Here is a 23,641-nt window from a genome sequence, read left to right on the forward strand (position 1 = left end):
TAAATCTTCAAATAAAAAATACTTTTCACATCTTTATACTCTGTGGATCCCTTTTTCTGGAAAGCTTTCTGCTTATCTCTTCTTCCCATCTGTATGGTAAGTCCAAATCTTCCTTGGAGTCTAACTCAAAATATCCTTACTCTTCATAAAAGTAAATTCTGGGGGCCTCTGGGTGGCTCCGTTGGTTAAGCGTCCAACTTCGGCTCAGGTCATGATCTCACCACTTGTGGGTCTGAGCTCTGTGTCGGGCTCTGTGCTGAGAGCTCAGAGCCTGGAGCCTGCTTTGGATTCTGTGTCTCCCTCTCTCTCTGTCCCTCCCCCATTCATACTCTGTCTCTTTCAAAAATGAATACATGTTAAAAAAATGTTTTTAAAAAGTAAATTCTGTAAATTATTATTTTCTCTTTTGCTTACATAGCTTATAAGCTCAGAACCATGAAGGACCAGCACAAGGTTACAAAGTCAATAAATGGCATACCTTGGTGTAAGTCAAGGTTATTTAATTTCAGAACCCATATCCTTTTACTACAACTAATCCAAGAATATTCATTTGAGGTTTGGACCTTATAACTGTGTACAGTAAGGTACTATCAAATACATTTTAGCAAGAAAATGTATGGTAGGTTCCAGGAATATTTATGTGCTTTGAAATCAATTTTGTTCAAGTGTTGTAAGTCTAAGTTTCTCTCTGTATATTTAATTAGGTCAAAATAAATGACAAAAGCAGACAAAGACTAAGCTATAAATTTAAATAACAGATTCATCCAAACATAAGTATTTTTGAATTCTTATAGATTTTATTTTATGCTGTATACATATATATATGTGTATATATACTTGGGGTTTGAACTCATAAACCTGAGATTAAGAGTCGCATGTTACATTGACTGAGCCAGCCAGGTGCCCTTATATTATTTGTATTTCTAAAATACATCTGATTTTTGTTTTATTTTCCACTTAGTGGTCTCAGCCAAAGGTCTAACTTTCATCCTTTTTAAAGTTTTAGAATTATAGTATTATTTCTATTTATAACTAAGAAATAGGCCAAGAGTTATTTTAAGTTGCAAACATTTCCCAAAAGTGATCTAATAATATGACTGCATTAAACTTAATGAAAGTACTATGGTCTGAATGCTTGTGTCCCCCTAACATTCATATGTTGAAATCCTGCCCCCCAAAGGTAATGCTCTTAGGAAGGGATTAGGTCATGAGGATAGAGCCTTTACTGTAAAAAAAAATAAAAAATAAAAAATAAAGCCCAGAGAGCTAGCTCCTGTCTCTACCATGTGGGGTTACAGTGAAAACATAGCCATTTGTAAGCCATTCAGCGTCCTCACTTAGACACTGAATCTGCCAGGACTTTGATCTTGGACTTCCCACCTCTAGAACTATGAGAAAATAATTTGTGGTGTTTATAAGTCACCCCATTTATGGTATTTTTGTTATAGCAACCCAAATGGACTAAAAAAGTAAGACAGTATTGGAGGTAGATTGTAAGTAGATTAATAGTAAATATCCTTCCAGTGGAAATCTAGTTGAATTATTACAATCTAGTAGAATTAATTTTGTTTCAACATACTTAGGAACAATTACATAGCATGCTAATTTGATTTGAAAGTGTAAATAAAATGATGTTTTATCTATCTTTATATTTTCCTATTTTTCGCAGGTAGTTCTATTTGTAGTATATTGTGGCTTTGAGAATAACATTTTTGATAATTCCTTGATAAATAAAATTAGTATCTTTATATTTTGGCAGAATTAGATATGATATATAATCATATACATATACAGAAGCATATGTACACACATATATAAATCTCTTTGTTGTAATATCCTACTCCCAAATCTACATTTTCATTATCATCTCCTACGATTTTCCCATCCCTCTGAATCTACCTCATCTTTTTTTAATCTTTCTAAGCACTTTTCAAGTCCTTTTCTTATTCCAACAATTGTTAATGCTTTTTAGTATACATCTTCAATAACTGACCCTAGCTTTTAGAGTGACAAGTCCTCATAATTGACTGATTAATTGATTGATTTTTTTTCAACAGTTGTATATGTGTTCTCCAGGGAAATAGAATCAGTAAGAGAGATCTCAATCTCTCTCTTTCTCTCTCTCTCTCTCTCTCTCTCTCTCTCACACACACACACACACACACACATACACACACACACACAGAAAGATTTATTATAAAGAAATGGCTAGCACCATTTTGAAGGCTGATAAATCCCAACATTTCAGTCAATAATCTGCAAACCCAGGAGAACTGATGGTGTATGTCCACTCTGAATGCAAAGGCTTAAGACTGAGGGAGAGCCAATAATATAGTTCCAGCCCAAAAGTCTGTAGACTCAAGACCCAGGAAGAGGTACTCTTTCAATTTGAGTCATAAAAGAGGAAAAAAAAAACAAAACAAAAAAACACTAATATTCCACCTTGATGAAAGAAGAAATTTCTTTTAGCTCTTTTCCTCTTTTCAGGCTTTCAACTGATTTGATGAGGCCCACCCACATTAGGGAGGACATTCACTAAGTGTACCCATTCATCTGTTAAACTCATCCAGAAACACCCTGACAGACAACCAGAATTATGTTGACCAAATACCTGGGGCATCCAGTAGCTAGTCAAGGTGACTTATAAAATTAACAGTCACAGCAGTGTAGATAGTATTCTGTGGCAGTCACTGGAGAGACAAAGAGATATATTAGTCATTTTAATTATATATCATAAATAGTGTTAGCAATGTTGACAGGTATTTATTATAATGCTTACTATGCCAGGCACTGTTTTAAGCACTTCATCACAGTTAACCCATTTAATCTTCATGATAAATGTATGAAATGGGTTTCCATTTTATAGATGAGGATACTGATACATAGAGAAATTAAGTAACTTATCCACAGTCACAGTCAGTGGTAGGGTCTGGATTTTAACTGCAGTATTCTGGCTCGAGAGTTCGTCTTCTGAATCCCTATTCTGTTCCTTTACCTACAGAGGAAACATCTCATTATGGGAATATGAGATGCTATAGAAGTATGTAACAGAGTGTGTCAAACCTAGGGGAACCAAAAAATGAGATACCTAAATTGAATTCTGAAGAAGGTGAAGGTTTTAAAAGCTGATCACCAAGAGAGACTAAAAACCTTCAAGAACCTGAAAGAATTTGAGTCTGGGTGAATAGGCTGAGAAAATTAAGTCATAAAGGCTTTGTAAGTCAAGTTAAGGGAGAATAATACTTTTAATATATCAGACAGACCTTAGATCAAATTGCAGTTCTGCTACTTTCTGTTTCATTCTAAGGAGGTCACTGCCTCTTTTTGAGCTTTTGTTTACTCTCTAAAATAGACTAAGATAGATAGCTTTCTTATGAGATTTTCAATAAATTTCAATGCCACTCTTTCAGTAAATATTTATTTTGTGTCTTTTATGTCTGGGTCACATTCTCAGTGCTGAAATTGGAATGGTATAACAGACACAAATGGTTTCTCTGTGGTCCTGGAGTTTACATTTCGATGGCTGTTAAAAGGTTTAAATGAGATAACATCCCGCAGTTCCTGTTGGCTACATTATGCACATTCAGAAAATGATAACTTCTTAGCCAAGGTTTATATACATTCTAGAGTATAGACACTTTGTCTGGGTGCTCTGGTTAAGTTAAAAGTATATACTTCATAGATTTCAAATTTCGAGTGACTTGTCACTACGAAGGAAGAAGTAACCAGATTATTTGGGGTTCAATATTTTCTTTCAAAACAGTGTGTCAAGGAATTAGAATTTTCTTGTTTATTTTAGCAATTCTCTAAAGCCTGGAAAATGTTCTGCTCTTTCTAGAAATCTGTTTCAGTAATTCTATGATGATTTACTTCAAAAGAAATTATAGTTAATTATAGCAATAATGACACATCCGAAAGAAATATAAGAAAAATCTTCTAGGGGAGATAAAAGCAAGCAAAAATTATCCACAGAACAAACATAGAAAAAAAAAGGAAATATGAAAAAAGTGTAAAATGAAGTGATAAAAGCAAGAACAACCTATTAGGTAAACATATTTGGTTTGTATTTTCTTATTAAAAGACAAAAATTGTAGTTAAAAATAAAATGAATGTTATTTATAAGAGTCACATCAAAAGCTAAGAGCATAGAATAAAAGCCAAATCGAGTGAGAAACAGTTGTTTATAAAAGTAATAATGATGGTATTAACTTAAGGTAAAATAAAACACAATGATATATAGAATAAGAGGGTCCCACAAATTTTCTGTTTTCTCTTCAACAAACCATGCTGAGAAAAACTGGATATCCATGTGCAAAAGAAAAAAATGGGACTTTTACCTTTGACAATATACAAAATTAATTTAAAATGAATTAAAGCACCAAATGTAAAACCTAAAATTATAAAACTCCTTAAAGAAAACATAGAAGGAAAGCCACATGAAATTGGATTTGGCAATGATTTCAGGCAAAAGACACCAAATCACAGGCAACAAAAGCAAAAATAGACCAGTGGGACTACATCACACTTCAAAATTTGCGTGACAAAGGAAACAACAGAATGAAAATGCAACATACAGAATAGGAGAAAATACTTGTAAGCCATATATCAGATAAGGAATTGATGTCCAAAATATGAAAAGAATTCCCACAACTCCACAACAACAAAACTATTTAAAAATGTGCAAAGGACTTGAACATTCTCCAAATATTGCACACAAATAGCCAACAAGCACATGAAAAGATGCTCGGCATCACTAATCATCAGGAAATGCAAACCAGAATAACGAGATATCATGTTGCACTCATCAGAAAACAATAAATATTAGTGAGGATGTGGAGAAATTGGAACCCCTGTGCACCATTGATGGAAATGTAAAATGGTACTGCTGCTGAGAAAAATAAGAGAAGTTCCTCAGAAATTTAAAAATAGAATTACCATATGATCTAGCAATCTGACTTCTGAAGATGTATATCCAAAAGAACTGAAAACAGGATCTCGAAGAGGTATCTGCTCGCCTATGTTCATTGCAGCCTTATTCGTAATAAGAGCCAAGTGATAGAAGCAATCCTAGTGCCCATCCACAGATGAATAAAGAAAATCACAGACATACACAGACACACACGAATATTATTCAGCCTTAAAAAAGAAGGAAGTCCTGTCACATGCTACAACATGGATAAAACTTGAAGACATTATGTAAATGAAATAAACCAGTCAAAAAAGACCTACGATTCCTCTTAATATGAGGTATACTGAAGTAGTTACATGCTTAGAAAATGAAGTAGATAGTTGGTTGCGGGTGGGGGCAGGGGGAGGGAAAGGAGAATTCAGCCAGTATAGCATTTCAGTTTTGCCGGATGGAAAAGTTCTAGATGCAGTTAATACTGCTGTACACTTACACTTAACAGTAAATTTGTGTTTTTACCACAATTTTATGCATTCTTTTCTATGAATTTTTAAAAAATATGAGGACTGGGTATTAAGTATTTTATTAAATTAAAGGGTATTAATTGCCTTGAATTCACTTAGCTAAATTATTCTGTAGATTTCCTTATTGGAGACATTGAGCTATTAATATTTTTCCTAATATTAAATGATACATTGCAGACATAAATCAACTTATTTAAATAATTCAAATAATTGTTTTAATATCCTCTTGAAATCAGTTTGCTTTCATATCTGAGAATTTGGTACTTGTATTCTTAAGTGAGACTGACCTAAATTTTCTTTCCTAATGGTACATATGAGTGTGTAGAAGTAGATCTATAGTTATCAGGTTTTCTTAATCTAGACGAAAAACTTTCAGTTTTTCACCATTTTGCTATTCTGTATGGGCTTTTCATATATGTCCTTTATTATGTTGAGGTAATTTCCTGTTCCTAGATTGTTGAGTGATTTTTATCATGAAAGGGTATTAAATTTTGTCCAATGCTGAAGTGTACAATAGTTGAGATAATTACATGCTTTTGTCCTTCATTTTGTTAATGGTGTGGTATTATAAAAGTTTTTTAATATAAAAACTTTAAGGTGCATGGTATACTTTACATGTATTATATAGTATATTACATAAAGTCTTGGAAATCTGAAACTATTTCTGATCATTACATAAGAAATGAACAATTATTTGATTTGCTGTTTTAAAATATAGTTTATTTATTTTTGAGACAGAGAGAGACAGAGCACGAGCAGAGGAGGGGGGGAGAGAGAGAGCGAGAGCGAGAGAGAAAGAGCGAGAGAGAGAGAGAGAGAGAGAGAGAGACACAGAATCTGCAACAGGCTCCAGGCTCTGAACTGTCAGCACAGAACCCAGTGCGGGGCTTGAACCCACGAACTGTGAGATCATAACCCAAGCCAAAGTCAGATGCTTCACTGACTGAGCCATCCAGATGCCGCTTGATTTGCTTTTTTTATGATATACAGTACTCAGTTGAATTCAAAGCAAATTCAGGTTAAAAAAGGAACCAGTATTGAACACAGAAATATATGTAGGTATAAAAGTGAGAAATCGGTACTTTTCATTTGGTCTTTTTTTTTTTTATAACCTTGCAAACTGAAAGTTCATTTGTTGTAAGTACAAAACTAAAACAGAATTAGAGTTTTCTCATTTTGTAGAACATATTTGAATATTAAGCATATTTCATTTTTTTATTAGGGCTAATCATATGAATTGACACTTTTGTACTTCAAAATTAGAATATTGGCTACTTGATATCATACACCACACCTATAGAAATACCTTAAAAGTATTTGGTAAAATTTCTAAAAGGGTGATTTTATTTTATTAAAGTACTTTGTCTTATTTTAACAAATTATACCTGAACTAATGTTTTTCTTTTCTTTTTAGTAATTACTTTCTAAAACATTTGTTCAAAATTGAGTGAAGTATTGTGCTGAGTAATAATAATTACTGTGACTTAAACAAGTTTTTTTTTAACTATCTATCTCTACTTGAGGCAGTTCTCTCTTATACTTGGTGAATTATTTTCTGGGGTCATTTCAGCTTGCTTTTGTTCCTCATTTTGTCGTGGTCACACAGTCATCTTCTATGTGTGTAAGGAAAATGGTAATAATAATTGTAATAATAAATAACTAAATTCACCGAGGGCTTATTATATGTCAGGGACTGTCTCAACACTTTACTTTTGCAAACTTTTTTAATCCTTACAACAATACTACAATGAAACATATATAGTGTTGGCATCACCATTTTACAGATGGAGGGAAGCTCAGAATGATGAAACTTGTTCAGGCTCATATAGCTAGTAAGCCGAGAAGGATGATGACTGACTACTTGAACATGAGACATGATTGGAGTCATACATATGTTCCTATTTAGTTACTTAATAATGTCATTGTTTGATAGACGGTTTAGAAATTTTCATTTAAATACATTTGGAATATAAAATAAATACATTTGAAATTAATATTTAATGTCATATCTTCTTATCCATTACAGTTTTTAATAATTAATGAACACATCCCTCTTTTTGGGTCACAGGATGGAGAATCTGAAATTTTGTACACTTTTTGGAATTCAGTTACTCAAGCGCTTTCTTCTCAGTTTCGCATGGCAACTGATTGTAAGTATGCTATTTATTTTACAATTTCACTTCAACATTTTTTACTTTAAAATTTAATGTCAAGAAGTTTTGCTTTATTGGTTTATAAAATACATCTTTTTATTTTTTAGTTTTTAATGTTTATTTTTGAGAGAGAGAGAGCGAGGCAGACTGCAAGTGGGGGGGTAGGCAGAGAGAGAGAGAGGGAGAGATGGGATCAGAAGCAGGCTCCAGGCTCTGAGCTGTCAGAACCGAGCCCAATGTGGGGCTCAAACCCACAAACTGTGAGATCATGACCTGAGCTGATGTCACACACTTAACCAACTGAGCCACTCAGGTGCCCCCAAATACATCTTTGTAAAACTCATTGGCTAACTGTCATTTCTTGTGCTAGCCATATATTCAGTTTTATAAGCAATGTTAATTTTTAATATTTTTTATAATTAGTATGTGGAATAAAATTCTCCATAAGAATGAGTGAATTCTCCATAATTCAAACATAGAACTCTGAAGTTTTTCTTTGTAAAGGGTATAAAGCAATTAATGTTGAAGAATTTAGTTGCTACATTTAGAATTATTTTCTAACTAAAAGATACCAGAATGGTAAGACTTCATAGTTATTTTCTGATTAAACTGAGGATTTGATGAGAGAACAGACAAAATACCTTCATCATGAATTAAAAGTCACTTTTTCAAACATGATCCTCAAAATTTGTTTACTTGGGTTTTTGATCATGAAATAATGGCACTGCCTAATCACTGAATGTAAAAAGGGTGTTGGGAGTCTCTGTGTAAGTTTTTATTTACAATGTTATGAAAGTACCTAGTAGACGTTATCATTAGTCAGTCACTGGCAAGCCAGAGTTGAATAAACCATACCACCTGCTTCCCTACCTCTGTTTCTAAGGATGTATGTAGCAAAGCAGTCACCACAGGGAAGGTCTTCATTCAGGTGTGCCCAAATAGAACTTAAACGAAGGGTTTACTTAGGACCAATTCCTCCATTTACTTCTACAAATGACACTATTCAGAGAATGTTGTGCGTCTCCCTGTGTTAGGTATCTATGTTGGTCAACTTTTTTGAGATATAATTTATATACAGTAAAAGTCACCAATTACAAGAAAATTCTATGCATTTTGACAATCATTTTTATCCTTTCATCTACCACCACAATTAAGATACAGAACATTTCCATCACCCCCCAAATTTCCCACATCTACTTTATAATCACCTACTCCCACCCTTGGCTCCTGGCAACTAATGATCAGCTGTCTGTCAGTAAAAGTAAGTTTTCTCTAGACTTTTGTAAAACTAGTATCATACATCATATTCTTTCATATCAGCATAATTATTATAAGATTCATCCATGTTGCTGCATGTATCAGTAGTCCCCTTTTATTGCTGATTAGTATTACATTATATATGTTATAGAACAATTTGTTTATCCATTCTCCATTGGGAGACAACTAGGTTGTTGCAGTTTCAGGTTATTATGAATCAAGCTACTGCTATTGTTTACATAGAAGTGTTTTGAAGACATACGTCTTCATTCTTGGGGAAATACATGAATGGAATTGCCTGATGATTTTATAAGTGTATGTTTAACTTTGTAAGCAACTGCTAAACTATTTTCCAAGATGGATACACCATTTTACATTCCCATCAACAATATTTGGTAATTCCAGTTGCTCTATATCCTTATCAGTCCATGATATTGTCAGTTATTTTAATGTTGGCCATCCTTGTGAATGCATAGTGGGGTATTTACTTCCATTAGATTAAAGACTTGATGACCATATTTTCACATGCTCATTAGGTGTCTGTATATCTTCTTTCACGTGTTTGTCAAAATTATTGGCTTTTAAAAAAATCATTGGATTTTTATTTTTTTAGTTATTGCTTGTTCTCTTATTATTGAGTCTTAAGAGATCTTTATTATAGGTCCCAAGTCCTTTCTCAGATATGTATGTTTTGCAAATACATTTTCTGTGTCTGTGGTTTCTCTTTTCATCTTCTTTTTTTTTTTTTAATGTTAAAAAAATTTTTTTTTTATATTTGAGAGACAGACAGCGTGAATAGGGGAGGGTCAGAAAGAGAGGGAGATACAGAATCTGAAGCAGCCTCCACGCTCTGAGCTAGCTGTCAGCACAGAGCCCGACGAGGGGCTTGAACCCATGAACCGTGAGATCATGACCTGAGCCAAAGCCAGACGCCCAGCTGACTGAGCCACCCAGGCACCCCTCTCTTTTCATTTTCTTAACAGTGTCTTCCACATGATAAAAGTTAATTTGATAAAATCAAACTTACCCATTTTTCTTTTATAATTTCCATTTTTTAACCTAAGAAATCTTTGTCTAACCCAAGACCAGAAGTATTTCCAACTATGTTTTAGTCTAGAAGTTTTACTAAGTTCTTTTGAAGTTAACTTTTGCATATGGTATGAGATAAGGGTCAAGGGTATTTCTTTGAATATAGATCGAAAAGATCATAGTCTGCCTACTGACTGATCTGGCACTGTTGCAGAAAAATCATGTGGTTATTTATGTGGAAGACAATTTCCGGAGCCTGTTTTTTCCATCTTTAATTTTTTTTGCATGTTGTGTAAATTCTTCTACTTTATCTAATTTATCAAAATAATTTTTGTTATTCTAGGCCCTTTGCATTTTGATACATATTTCAGAATCAAGCTGTTGTTCCTATAAAAGTGTTTCCTGAGATTTTGATTAGGATTACATGATGAGTCTACAGATCAATTTGTGATGAATTCACATCTTAACAATATTTAGTGTTTTGATCCATGAGTGTGCTATATCTTCCTATTGATCTAGGTTTTTTTGTATTTTCTCTTATCAATTCTATAAGTTTTTAGTATGCAGGTCTAGCAAATCTTTTCTTAAACTTATTACTATTTCATATATTTTGATGCTATTGTAAATGGTGTTCTTAAAAGTTTATTTTTAACTGTTCATTGTTAGGATATAGAAATACATTTTCTGTAATTAGGATATAGAAAGTTTTTGGGTGTGTTTAATATTGATCCTTAGTTTTCTTAATGTCTTTCTAGTGTGTGTATCAGGGTAACTCTGAGAATAAGTTAAAAAGCATTTCATCCTCTTGAGTTTTCTCAAGCAGTTTATGTAAAATTGGCATTATTTCTTCTTTAAATGTTTGATAGAATTCACCAAGGAAGTCACCCAGGCCTGGAATTTTCTTTGTCGGAAGGTTTTAGGTACAAATTCAGCTTCTTTCTTAGATAAGGGATTGTTCCATGTATTTCTTCTTGGGTAAGCTTTGGTAGTTTATTATGTCTTTTGAAAGAACTTTTCCAGTTCATTGAAGTTTTCTAGTTTCTTGGTATAAAGTAGCATATAATGCTTCTTTATTACCCTTTGAATGTGTATGGAATCTGATGTGATGTTCTATACCTCATTCCTGATATCATTAGTTTCTTTTTTTCCTAATGATTACAACCAGTGGTTTATTCATTTTATTTATCTTCTCAGAAACCAACATTTGGGTTCATTGACTTTTCTCTGTTTTCTGTTTTCACTTTCACTGATTTCTGCTATTATGTTTATTATTTATATTTGCTTTGGATTTGACTTGCTCATTTTATTGTTTATTAAGGGTAAGTTTAGATTATTGACTCAAACCTTCCTTTCCTAATTTAAGTGTTTATGCTGCATATTTCTCCATAAGCAGTATTTTAGCTGCATGTCTCTTTCTTTCCAAACACAGAAAAATTAAGAGTAGTGAAGAAGGATCGATATACCTATAATTTTGATTCAATAATTAAGTTTTTCCACTAAATGAGTATGTTGAGGTTGACATGTTTGTTTGAATTTTAAAATTTATGAATTATTTTAGGAGGTAGTTTTTTTCAATATTCAGATGTATTATTATGTACATACAGCCTTTCAGTAGTTTCTCATACCATGTATGAAAGTGGGGTTATCATAAAAATAATTATCACCAGGAAGTTTCCTTTAATATTTAACTTTTCACAATATAAGTCAGTTATGCTTAATGGAATACGTTTTCTAACATAGCAGTAAGAAAATGCAAAGATGTAAATTTACCTACAAAATAGGTAGCCATAATTAGAAAATTCATTAAAACTTAGTTTTTTAAGTAGAATAAAAGAAAACAAATGTAAAAAGCTGTTGCAAGGTATGTTTTTTAAAGCATTTATTAAAAATGGACTTTGTCACTTAAAAATGTTTTGATATTGTAGAGTTGCTTAGTCAGTATTTTTCTTTTTTCTGTAGTGCATAAATTCATTTTCTATTTTGAATATTCTCTCAGTGACTGGAATTTATTAAGGAAAATAGCTTGTAACATACTTCAGAGATTTCAAACCTTCAACCAGTTGTACCTTACAGTATTGTTCATTATTGGTTGATAAAGCACATTTTTGGTAGAAATTGTATGAGGAAAACTTTATTCCAACAAATCACATAGATATTAAGAGTTGTAGTTGAGCTACAAAGGAGATGTTCTTGTCTGGTAATTCAGTCATCTCTGTCACCTCTGCATCTGATTGAATTTTCTTGTGGATAGTTTTCTCCTCCGTTTCTGCACATTACAAAATTTTTGACTGCATATCAGATATGAATTTTACATTGTTTGGTACTGGCTACCTTTGTCTTCCTTAAATATTCTTGCTCTTAGATACTGTCAAGTTACTTAGAAACAATTTTGTTTTTTTGAGTCTTGCTTTTAAGATGTATTAGAAAAACCTGAGCAGTTTTTAGTGTAGAGCTAATTATATTCCACTACTGAGGTAATACTTTCCTTGGTACTCTACCTAATACTCTGAATTACAAGGTTTTCCAGCCTGGCTGTTAAGAATAGGCACTCGGGGCACCTGGGTGGCTCAGTTGGTTAAGTGTCCAACTTCGGCTCAGGTCATGATCTCACAGCTCATGAGTTCGAGCCCCATGTCGGGCTCTGTACTGACAGTTTGGAGCCTGGAGCCTCTTCTGATTCTGTGTCTCTCTCTCTGTCTCTCTCTCTCTCTCTCTCTGTCTCTCTCTCTCTCTCTCTCTCTCTCTCTGCCCTTCTCCCACTTACGATCTCTCTCTCTCAAAAATGAATAAAACATTAAAAAAAAGAAGATGCACTCTTCCAATCTTGTGTAAGTAACAGGTATAGTCTCTCTAATCCTGCACAGTTTCTTCCCTCAGACTCGGGAACTTTTCTCACACACATATGCTGAGTAGTGTTTTGCTGAGTACTCAGAGTGGACCATTTTCAAATCTCTGCAATCTTTTTGTGCACCTCTCTTCTCTCTGGTATTCTGTCCCATGAACTCGAGTTGCTTCAGTTTTCCTGGTCTTGGGGACAGCAGGGGTAGAGGAGTCTCTTTCCCTTTCCAGTGTCATAGCCTAGAAGCCCGTGGTAGGAAATAAGTTGTTGTTACCAAAGTGATAGGTCCTTTCCCTACTCAGTACCTTTTGCCAAATAGCCAAATAACAAAATAGTATTTGATAGCAAGTACATGATTTATTCAGTGGCCAGAGACTGGAGAAGGGGAGCTCCTGCTCTACAGGCACCTTCTCCCCAGTTAGGTTTCTTGGTCAGGGTTTTATGGGGTCAGGGTAATTAAGGGGCTGGTAGAGAAGTTGACAAAGGGGTTTTTCCAGGAAAGGTGAGGAGGAGGCTTCGGGATCAAGAGTACCACCTCTTTTCTTCCTCTAAATGGACAGAGTTGGATCTGAGATGGGCTGGTAGGTGTGGTTTTTGTTTTTACAGTTCTGGGATAATGATCCTGAGGTCATCTGGAGCATTAGCGCAGTGTGTGAACTGGATCAGACCAGTTGAAAGCTGGTCTTGAGGGCTTGTTTGGAGCCTGTGGCTTCTGGCATTTGGCCTTAGCTTTTTGTGGCAAGCAGCACCTGTGAGCAGGGCTACAGAACTGAGTTGCTGCTGCTTGTTAGCCAGTCCCCAGTGACACTGGAGTGGTCATAGACTTCACCTCTTATTTCCTGTCTCTCAAGGATCGCTGTCTTTTAATGCATGATGTCTTTTAATGCATGGTGTTTTAAAAACCACTGTTTCATATATTTTGTCTATTGGGTTTTTTTCGTGGTTTCAGATAGGAAGTTAATTTTGGTCCCTGTTACTCCACCTTGACCAGAAGTAGAAGTACCTCATCTCGTTTTAAGAGCAGTGATTAAAAGCACATTTCATAATATTATATGTTATGTGTGTGTTTGATGGTACTGTCACGTACTTCTCTTTGGTCATCTGCTTTCTTATTGCCCTTAACTAAGCATTACAAGCCCCTGGTGTTCTTTACATGTTCTCTTTTTTCCCATACTGCTCCCTCTCAGTGACTGGCCTTCTCTCCTGGGTCATCAAAATCTCTCATGTCATTAGGAAACTCTTTCAATAGCCTGTACCTTCTCTCCAAAGAAAAACCTTACTTTCTCCCTGGGGGGGGTCTCTGAGTGTGAGGAAACTGCCCTATTTACTGATGGCTGCCTGCCTGCTCTGTTTGCTTCCTCTCAGCACCACAATTCATACGTGTCTTTGTTCTGTCTTCCATTTCTCCTCTTTTGATTTCTGCCCCTCAGATGGGAAACCTATCTAAGTTGCTCTAATTTAGTATAAATGAAAACAAAAGTAGAGTTCCTCTTTAGTTACTGTTTCATCTCTCCTCTTTTTATTCAGACTTCTCAAAAGAGTAGTTGGCATTGTTTTGTCTTCATTTTCATACCGTTGACTTCTCAATGAGGTGTGCTCTAGCTGTCCTTCACCATTCTATTGAAATTGTTCTCACTAAAGTAAGCAATGACCTACTCTCTTAATTATCAAACCCAGGAGATGTTTTTCAGTTCTTATGTTATGGGACCACCTAGCTTGTGCCGTCAAAGGAGCTACTGAAAGGAAATATAATATTTTTAGGCAGAAAATTCCATTAATATTTCACATTCAGTATAGTTTATTACTTCTGCTAGTGTGATGACTTTAATAACTTCCTTTGGGAGAACTCCAAAGTTGTTTGTAAAGCACCTTCCATTTAAATAGCACATACAGTCCCTGAAGTGTACTGTAGGACTTCTTAACATTACAGGCAGTATTAAGGAATGCAACCATATGCAGAATTGAAGCTTATATACAATGTAACAGATTGTCTAAGTAAGTAATATTTTGGCAGAAAATATCTAAAGGGAAATTTTCCTAGGCAGGAACATGTTCTTTCTGATTTATAAATGTTGTTCATGCTTAGTAAAAAGAATTTCTACTAGGTACAATAAAATAGAATCCAAGACAGTGAATTCACTTTATTGAAAAGGAAAGGGGCCTGAACGTGTCATCTTGAAAATTCAAAATAGCTTCTGTAGAAAATCTGTTGCGTTAATTATCTATGGGTGAAAGTTATTTCCAAAATGACTTCTAAACTTTATGTGTGTTTACTTTTGTGTTGTAGTTTCTAGGTAATAGTTGTCCACCACCCTGTTGGGTTGTGATACTTTTTTATTCTTTAAGTCTCAGCAGGAACAAGCAAACATTACCATTTTAAACTCTTTGAAATTAAAACATAATTCTTCTTTGTTATCTGATGATTTTCCCATAATTCCTCATCTCCCTTTATTTTTCTTCATAGCTCTTATCCCTTGCGAATATACACATGTTATTTATCATGTCTGGATGCCCTTCCTCCCATTAGAATGTAATCTCTATAAGACACAAAGTACTGTTTTGATCATGGCAGTATTTTCAATGACCAAAAAAGGATCTGGCACACAGTAGGACTTCAATAAATGTTTGTTGACTAGAAGGAAGACAGGAAAAGAGGAAGGAATCAGGGGAGAATAAATGCCACTGTTCTCTTATAAAAGCTTAAGAACTTAACAAAAACCACTTTTTGAAATATGTTTGAAATATTCTGGCAAGTGAATCTTAAAAAAAATGTTTAAACCCTTTGTGCAGTATTACTGTCTCAAAACTCTTAACAACTCAAGGAGATGATTCATATAGTTGAGAGACCTACATGGTATGTATCCATAGTGCTTTGGAAAACAAAGTGTGAGTAAGAGTTACACGGAGGAAATATGTATGTTCTAAGATTTAGAAAGCTTGAACACTTGAAATGTATGCTAAAATTCACTTTCTTCACCTTTTTAAAAATATAGTGATAAATCAGGTGTCTAGTTGTCCTGAGAAATAGGGGAATAAGCAGATTATTCCTGGCCCAGAGGCAAGATAGTGGAGAAATAGGGAGCTCTATATTTTGTGCCCACATCTCTCAAATAAAGAAGGACCAAAGCCAAAGGACACTGAACTGCAAGAGTCTGGGAGGAAAAGAGACAGAGTCCACTAAGAAGACAGCCTCATAGGTACATTACTGAGAACTGGGGAAGATAAATATGGGCTGGGACCCAGAGGCACTGGAGGGGAGGGAGTCCCCTCATCAGAGAGACCAGGGAAAGAGAAAGAGCAGCTGAAACTGCTCATAGAACTGTCCCTGGAGAAGAAAAAAACTCAGGCCAGGACGAAGAGGGATCCTATCATCCTATCTCTAACTGCAGGGCATTCAGAGAGAGATCCTATCTCTAACTGCTGCTTTGTTTGGACTGGGTGCCCCAGTCCCAGTCGGCACCAGGAGGAACTGCTCCCCCAGCCCCCTGACTTGATCCCCAGCTAGGAAGCTGCCTGGTCTATGGGATTACATTTCAGGCACTATCATTAAAGCTCACTGACTAAGATCTGGAAAGGAGGTGGGGCTTGGGACATAGAACGTGGCCCACTTTGGCTACGCCAGTGGTGCAAGGAGATCAGACCCAAAAGAGTGATTTGCAACACTTGGTTGGAGAAGGGACAGGGGCGCCGCCATTTTTCTCCCCGCAACCACCAAGGCGGGGCCTTAGGGAGCAGCCTGTGGACCCTCAGTGGATGCAAGACCTGCCTACACCAAAGCATACCCATCACCCTGGAGAGCTTTTTTTTTTTTTTTTTTTTAAACCAGAGCCCGGGGCAAGACCAACATTGATGCATTGCCGTGATTAACTCAAGATCAAGTTTTGCTATTCAGATATATATTCGCCTATCTCATTCTTATCTCTCCCCCTCACTGGACTGGGCACTCTGGTTATTGGTTTGCTTAAACAGTCACATTTAACCTATTCTCTTGATGCATATTCTTCACCTCCGTCATTACCTTCTTTTTTCTCTCTCTGGAATAATCAGACCATATTGTTTCTCTGGGTAACATTATCTTCGTTTCTTCCTCCTCGCCTCCTACCATATTCTCCTTTTTCTCTCTCTGAATTAAGCCTTTTAGTCTCTATGCCTGGTCAGTATTCAATTTCTCTTTCTCTACTACTAGAACTGATCCATGAATTAGCAAAGTCACAGTACAAAATCAATGTACAGAAATCAGTTGCATTTTTATACACCAGTAATGAAGCTAGAGAAATCAAGAAACTGATCCCATTCACAATTGCACAGAAAACCATAAAATACCTAGGAATAAACCTAACCAAAGATATAAAAGATCTATATGATGAAAACTATAGAAAACTTATGAAGGAAATTGAAGAAGACACAAAGAATTGGAAAAACATTCCATGCTCATGGGTCAGAAGAACAAATATTGTTAAAAGGTCATTACTACCCAAAGCAATCTACATATTCATTGCAGTCATAATCAAAATTGCATCAGCATTCTTCTCAGAGCTAGAACAAGCTATCCTAAAATTTGTATGGAACCACAAAAGACCTCAAATAGCCAAAGTAATATTGAAGAAGAAAACCAAAACAGGAGGCATCACATTCCCAGACTTTAGCCTCTACTACAAACTGTCATCACCCAGACAGTATGGTATTGGCACAAAAACAGACATGTAGACTAGTAGAATAGAATAGAGAACTCAGAATTGGACCCACAAATGTATGGCCAATTAATCCTTGACAAAACAGGGAAGAGTATCCAATGGAAAAAAGACAGCCTCCTTAACAGATGGTGCTGGGAGAGCTGGACAGCAATATGCAGAAGAATGAAACTAGACCACCTTCTTTCACCATACACAAAAATGAACTCAACATGACTGAAGGACCTCAATGTGAGACAGGAAGCTATCAAAACTGTAGAGGAGAAAGCAGTAAACAACCTCTTTGACCTCAACCATAGCAATTTCTTAGTTGACACATTCCCAAAGGCAAGGCAGTCTAGAGCAAAAATGAACTATTGGGACCTCATCAAGATAAAAAGCTTCAGGATGGTAAGGGAAACAGTCAATAAAAATAATAGGCAACCAATGGAATGGGAACAGATAGTTGCACATGACATATTGGATAAAGGGCTACTATCCAAAATCTATAAGGAACTCACCAAACTCCACACCCAAAAAACAAATAACCCAGTGAAGAAATGGGCAGAAGACATGAACAGACACTTCTCCAAAGAGGACATCCAGATGGCCAACAGACACATGAAACGATGGTCAGCATCACTCATCATCAGGGGAATACAAATCAAAACCACACTGAGATACTACCTTGTGCTGGTCATAGTGGCTAAAATGAACAAATCAGGAGACTATAGATGCTGGCGAGGATGTGGAGAAATGGGCACCCTCCTACACTGTTGGTGGGAATGTAAACTTGTGCGGCCGCTCTGGAAAACAGTGTGGAGGTTCCTCAAAAAATTAGCAATAGAACTCTCCTATGACCCAGCAATAGCACTGCTAGGGATTTACCCATGGGATACAGAAGTGCTGATGCATAGGGGCACATGTACCCCAATGTTCATAGCAGCACTTTAAACAATAGCCAAGTCATGGAAACCGCCTAAATGTCCATCAACTGACAAATGGATCAAGAAGATGTGGTTTATCTGTACAATGGAATACTACTTGGCACTAAGAAAGAATCAAATCTGGCCATTTGTAGCAACATGGATGGAACTCGAGTGTGTTATGCTAAGTGAAGTAAGTCAGGCAGAGAAGGACAGATGCCATATGTTTTCACTCTTAAGTGGAATAGGAGAAACTTAACAGTGGACCAGGGGGGAAGGGGAAGGGGGAAAATAGTTGGGGAGAGGGAGCGAGGTAAACCATGAGAAATTCCTGAATACTGAGAACAAACAGGACTGATGGGGGAGGGGTAGTGGGGAAGGGGAGTGATGGGCATGGAGGACGGCACTTGTCGGGAAGAGCACTGAGTGTTACCGACTTGTCAATAAACTATAAAAGAACACACACACACACACACACACACACACACACACACACACACAAGAAGTATGTTTATTGAATGGAGTAAGTGGAAGGAGGATGATTTAAAAAAAAGAAATGGTATAAGCAACCTGTGTGAGTATTTTCTTTTGTAGATTTTTTCAAATATTAGAACGATGTTTATATTAAATGTGACTTCTGTTGTGATAGATTCTTAAAAGTTAATGTGCAACTTAAATATATAAACTGGGGAAATATATCTCAAACCCTCACGTAAAGTACCTTGTAGAATTTTGAGCCCTATAACTGAAGCCTGCTTTCACTGTAGAATTTTAATGAGCTGATAATACCAGGGAATATCCTAATGTGTTTAGTACATAAAGATGAAAACTTGGAGCTTGCCCAAAAAGTGGAATAGCTCATTGCTGAGAACTTAAGAGGAGTCTTCTACAGACGTCCTAAAAGTTTATATAGCCTGGAGAAAAGGTGAGTCTTAGCCATCAAGTAAGTTTTTGGAGACTTTCTTTGCCAGGACAAATTTGATTATGTAATTCTCTAATAAAAATATTTTATTGGTATATATATCAAATCATTATATTGGATACCTTGAACACAGTGTTATAAGTCAGTTACATCTCAGTAAAACTAAAAAAATAAATTTAAAAATTAAAATTTATTCATTGGCTCCTGTTATTCTTTTAAAAAATCACTATCATACAACATAGAGTATGAGTATCATAATTATACACCTAATTGAATTTTTTGAATCTTAATATAGCTATGTAACCAAATCAAGAACAGCATCAAGATCAAGAAACAGGGTATTACCTAACCAGAAGCTCCCCTCCAGGTCTCCTAGTTTTTGCCTGCCCTTCTCCTAACAGTATTTATTCATCTCTAATGATATAGATTTTTAAAATAATCATTACTTTATACAGATAAAAATAGCCAGTTTGTACTCTAATGTTTGATTTCTGATATCTCTTGCTCAGCATGTTTCTGACGGTCCTCTATGTTATTGGATGCAACTTCAGGTTATTCTCGATGTAGTCAAATGTTCCAGTTTGTGAATATATCATGAAACATTTATCCACCATATTATTGGTGGGCAAATGGGTCTCCCATTTTTGAGCTATTTTAAGTGATACTACTATGACAATGCTGTCATTTTTTTTTTTTATTGGGAGTAAACCTGGGAATGGAAAATAGTTAGGTGGAGTAGATAGAATGATAGGCCTCATAGAGGTTTGCATATTTCACCTTTCATGGCAAAAGGGATTTTGCAGATGTGATTTAAGAGTCTTGAGATGAAAAGAGCGTCCTGGATTATCCAGATGAGTTCAGTGTATTTACAGAGGTCTTGAAAGGGTTGGGGTGGGGTTGGAGAGACAGAGGACGGGTGTGATCATGGAAACGGAAGTCAGAGTGACACAAATGATGGGGACCCCAGGCTGGGTGGTGTAGGTAGATGGGAAAGTTTGGGGAAAACAACTTTAGAGCTGTCACAAGGAACCCAGCAGAGTTGAGAACTTGATTTTGACTTAGACCAAATTTGTACTTCTGACCCCTAGATCTGCAAGATAATACATTTGTGTTGTTTTAAGCCCCCAAATTTCTGTTAACCTGTTGCAGCAGCTATGGCAACGAATACAGGATGTAATAGAGTTTACATATGGTCAGCTTTAAGAGTTACTGCTGAAGAGTTCAAATGTTGTACCAAATTCAACTCTCATTGGTGGCACTTCTGTGCTTCCACTTTTCCCTGTATCCTTGACATTTGTACTGTTCATGTTTTTATTTTTTCCTTTAACTATTCCAGTGGTCATTTAGTAAAATCATGTTGTGGTTTTGTTTCTTTATTAATTAATGATAACGATATTCATTTTTCCACATATTTATAGGCCTTGTAGATAGGCTCTTTTACAAAGTTTTTGCTCATATCTATAGAATTCTCTTTTACTGATTCACACGATTTTATTTACATATCCTGAATTATTTTTATTATTTTCTTTTCTCCCCCTTTGGCAGTCTAGTTGTACATATGTAGTCTAATCATTTCAGTTCATTCTATGATTGGGTTGGATTCGGGTAGTTGCAGTTTTAAAAAGAGTCTGTCCCTAACTCTTCCTTATTCTTGGGTTTGCTTCTCCCAGACTTTTAACTGAGAGGTTAGAGGCTCTTTGTCTTTTCAGCCCTGAAATGTTGAGTCTGATCTATCACTGTCACTTGGATGTTTCCAGACAAATCTCTAACCTTTCATGTCATGAAACTTCAGAATGTCTTCCTGGAAGGAAGATGTGCCTATGTTTGTGGCATGTTCTCCCCCTCAGCTGGTCTTTGTTTCCTATGGTATGTTTCCACAAATGTAAAGGGTATTTTACCTTACTCTGTGAAGTTTTAGACCTAGTTCCCCAGGTCCCCTTGAACTGCATAACGCAGTAAATTTTCCAGAAGACCCTAGGGCTGAGGGTCCTTAAGTTTCGTAATTTTTATTCCAGTCCCATGAACCAGTAAAAGCTCTGCTAGTTTGTTCTCCAGCCTAGGTTCTCTGCTTGGGCCAGGCGTGAGTGTATTGAAATGGTTATGGCTTCTTCTGTTAGCGCATCGGGAACCCTGGCCTGCCTCCACTCTTCTTTCCTCTTTACTCCCAGGATACTTTCCTAACAGGACATTTCTGGTCCCTTCTTCTCTCTTCACTCATTTTTCCCCCTTTCTAATATTTCATCTTTGTACTGGAGCTTTAATTTGTGAAGGAAATCACCCTCTTTCTTCTCAGTGTTTACAAATACCTAAAACACGTCTCTGTCCTTCCCTTCACCTGGGTAACTCACATTCATCTTTCCAATCTCAGTTTAGAAATGAAGTGTTCCTTGATGTCTCCCTCCCCATATACTCACTCAGATATGGTATGACACTCTCTATCTGCTCCTGTAAAGCACTTTTATGTCTCCAATTTTACTTCTTATCGCCCTGCATTATAATGCCTCACCTCCTTGCTTGTCAGTATCTTCCACCAGGCTCTAGAAAAAGCTTATCTGTGTACCTCTGTTCCATGTTCCATTCCTTTCACAGAGCACAGTGCTTATTACATAATTGGCATTCTGTTGAAATGGATACCTAAAGTGTTAAATTAATATTTAAACATGTTAAGAAATAGGAAATTTGAACATAAAAACTAAAACTTAAATGAGATCCAAATATGAAGTACTTTTAGAAAACAAACAACCATATGTGTATGAGAAACAGGAACATGAAAGGATGGTGTAAAACTGTTGGGATGATTATCATAGAATATCAAATTAACTTTTACTTTTTTCCTTATACCTTATGTATTTGGTCCTTTGCAATGAGCATATCATCAGTTATAAAATATGAAGCAATTTTCATTGAGGTAAAAGAAGAAAACAAACATGAGACTAAGATATTTAATTAAATTCTCCATGAGGGTTTGTTGAATGGATAAATATGACTCACTAGTTATAGAAATGGATTAAGTGCTCAGAATTGAAGAGTAGAGTGAAAAAAAGAGTTCAGAGAAAAAAAAACACCCCAGTTTACCTCACCTATCGGGGTAAATTCAAATGGATCAAAGAATTAAATATGAAATAGAAACCACTCAAGGGATGGAAGAAAACATAAGTGAGTAAGCTAAGAATAGGGAAAACTTCAAACTGATTTAACACTCAGAAGCAATTATGAAAAGATTGGTAGTTTGATTATATTAAAATTTTTGCACAGCAGGGAAGAAACCATATGCAAAATAAAAAGATAAATGACAAACTTGTAAAACATAACTTACATCAAAGAAAAGCTAGTATCCCTAATATAAAAAACTGCTAAAATGAGAAGAAAGAGGCCAACAAACCTAAAGAAAAAAACATAGATACTTCTTATTTGGAAAAGATGCTCAGTGTCCTCCATGAATCGAGAAATGCAAAATAAAAGTACATAGAGATTGCATTTCTCATCTGTCAAGTTAGCAAAAATTCAAAAAGTTTACAGCCACACTCGTTGTCAAGACTATGAGGAAGCAGTCACTCCTCACACAGTGTGACTTTGGATACAAACCGTAAGGAGGGGAGTCCGTGAGTATCTAACAACATCAGGGAGACATTTGCTTTTTTACTCGGCAGTTCTGCTCCTAAGGACCTGTTCCATAGATGCACTAGCAAAACTATGAAAAGATGTTCTCAAGACTATTCCTTGAATCATTATTTGGAATGGAAAAAAAACTAGAATTGCCCAAATGTTTATCATGAGGGGATTAAACAAACTGTGTTGCATCCATAGACTGGAATGCCATGCATGCAGCTTTCAAAAAAGAATGAGGAAGAGGCAAAAAAAAAAAAAAAAAAAAAAAAAAAGACTGAGGAATATCTTTATATGCCACTATGGAACAATCTCCAAGACACATAAAATTAAAAAGAGTGAAGAAATATGTGTGCAGTGAGCTCTTGTTTCCCTAATAAAGGGAATGGTATAAACACATATTTTTGCTTACTTTTTTTAAGAAATGGAGGGATAAATCATAAAATCAAGAAAAATGATTACAATAGTAGGGGGAGGGGATGTGTGAAGAATACATTGGAGAGACTAAGGATAAAAGCTAGACTTCTTTGAATATATTTGGTTGTGTAGATTTCACTTTGAAGTCATAAATGTTTTATGTAGTTCTAAAGTGGAATGAAAGTGAAAGGAGAAATTACTAAAAATCAAAAGTAAAATGGAAAATCATAATGCAAATGCTTGGCCAGGATGACATGGAGAAGCACACTATCATTTGACTTTTTATTTTACTCGACTGACAGCTTTATAGTAACTTGGTTTTTAGCCCTATTAGGATATATTTAAAGGACAGCAAGGACTCCCCCCACCAAAACCCATGAACTCTTTTCAGT

General features: G+C 35.6%; 1 protein-coding gene across 1 annotated transcript in view; it reads left to right on the forward strand.

Annotated features, from left to right (window-relative positions):
- COG5 (component of oligomeric golgi complex 5) overlaps positions 1-23,641 on the forward strand; it is a 302,966-nt gene that overhangs the window by 195,934 nt on the left and 83,391 nt on the right. Inside the window, exon 11 of the mRNA XM_029927167.1 lies at positions 7,499-7,580. Coding sequence (XP_029783027.1) covers positions 7,499-7,580 — 82 coding nt within the window. The remainder of the gene's footprint in view (positions 1-7,498; positions 7,581-23,641) is intronic.

This window comes from Suricata suricatta, chromosome 2, assembly GCF_006229205.1.
Source record: "Suricata suricatta isolate VVHF042 chromosome 2, meerkat_22Aug2017_6uvM2_HiC, whole genome shotgun sequence".
NCBI lineage: Eukaryota > Metazoa > Chordata > Mammalia > Carnivora > Herpestidae > Suricata > Suricata suricatta.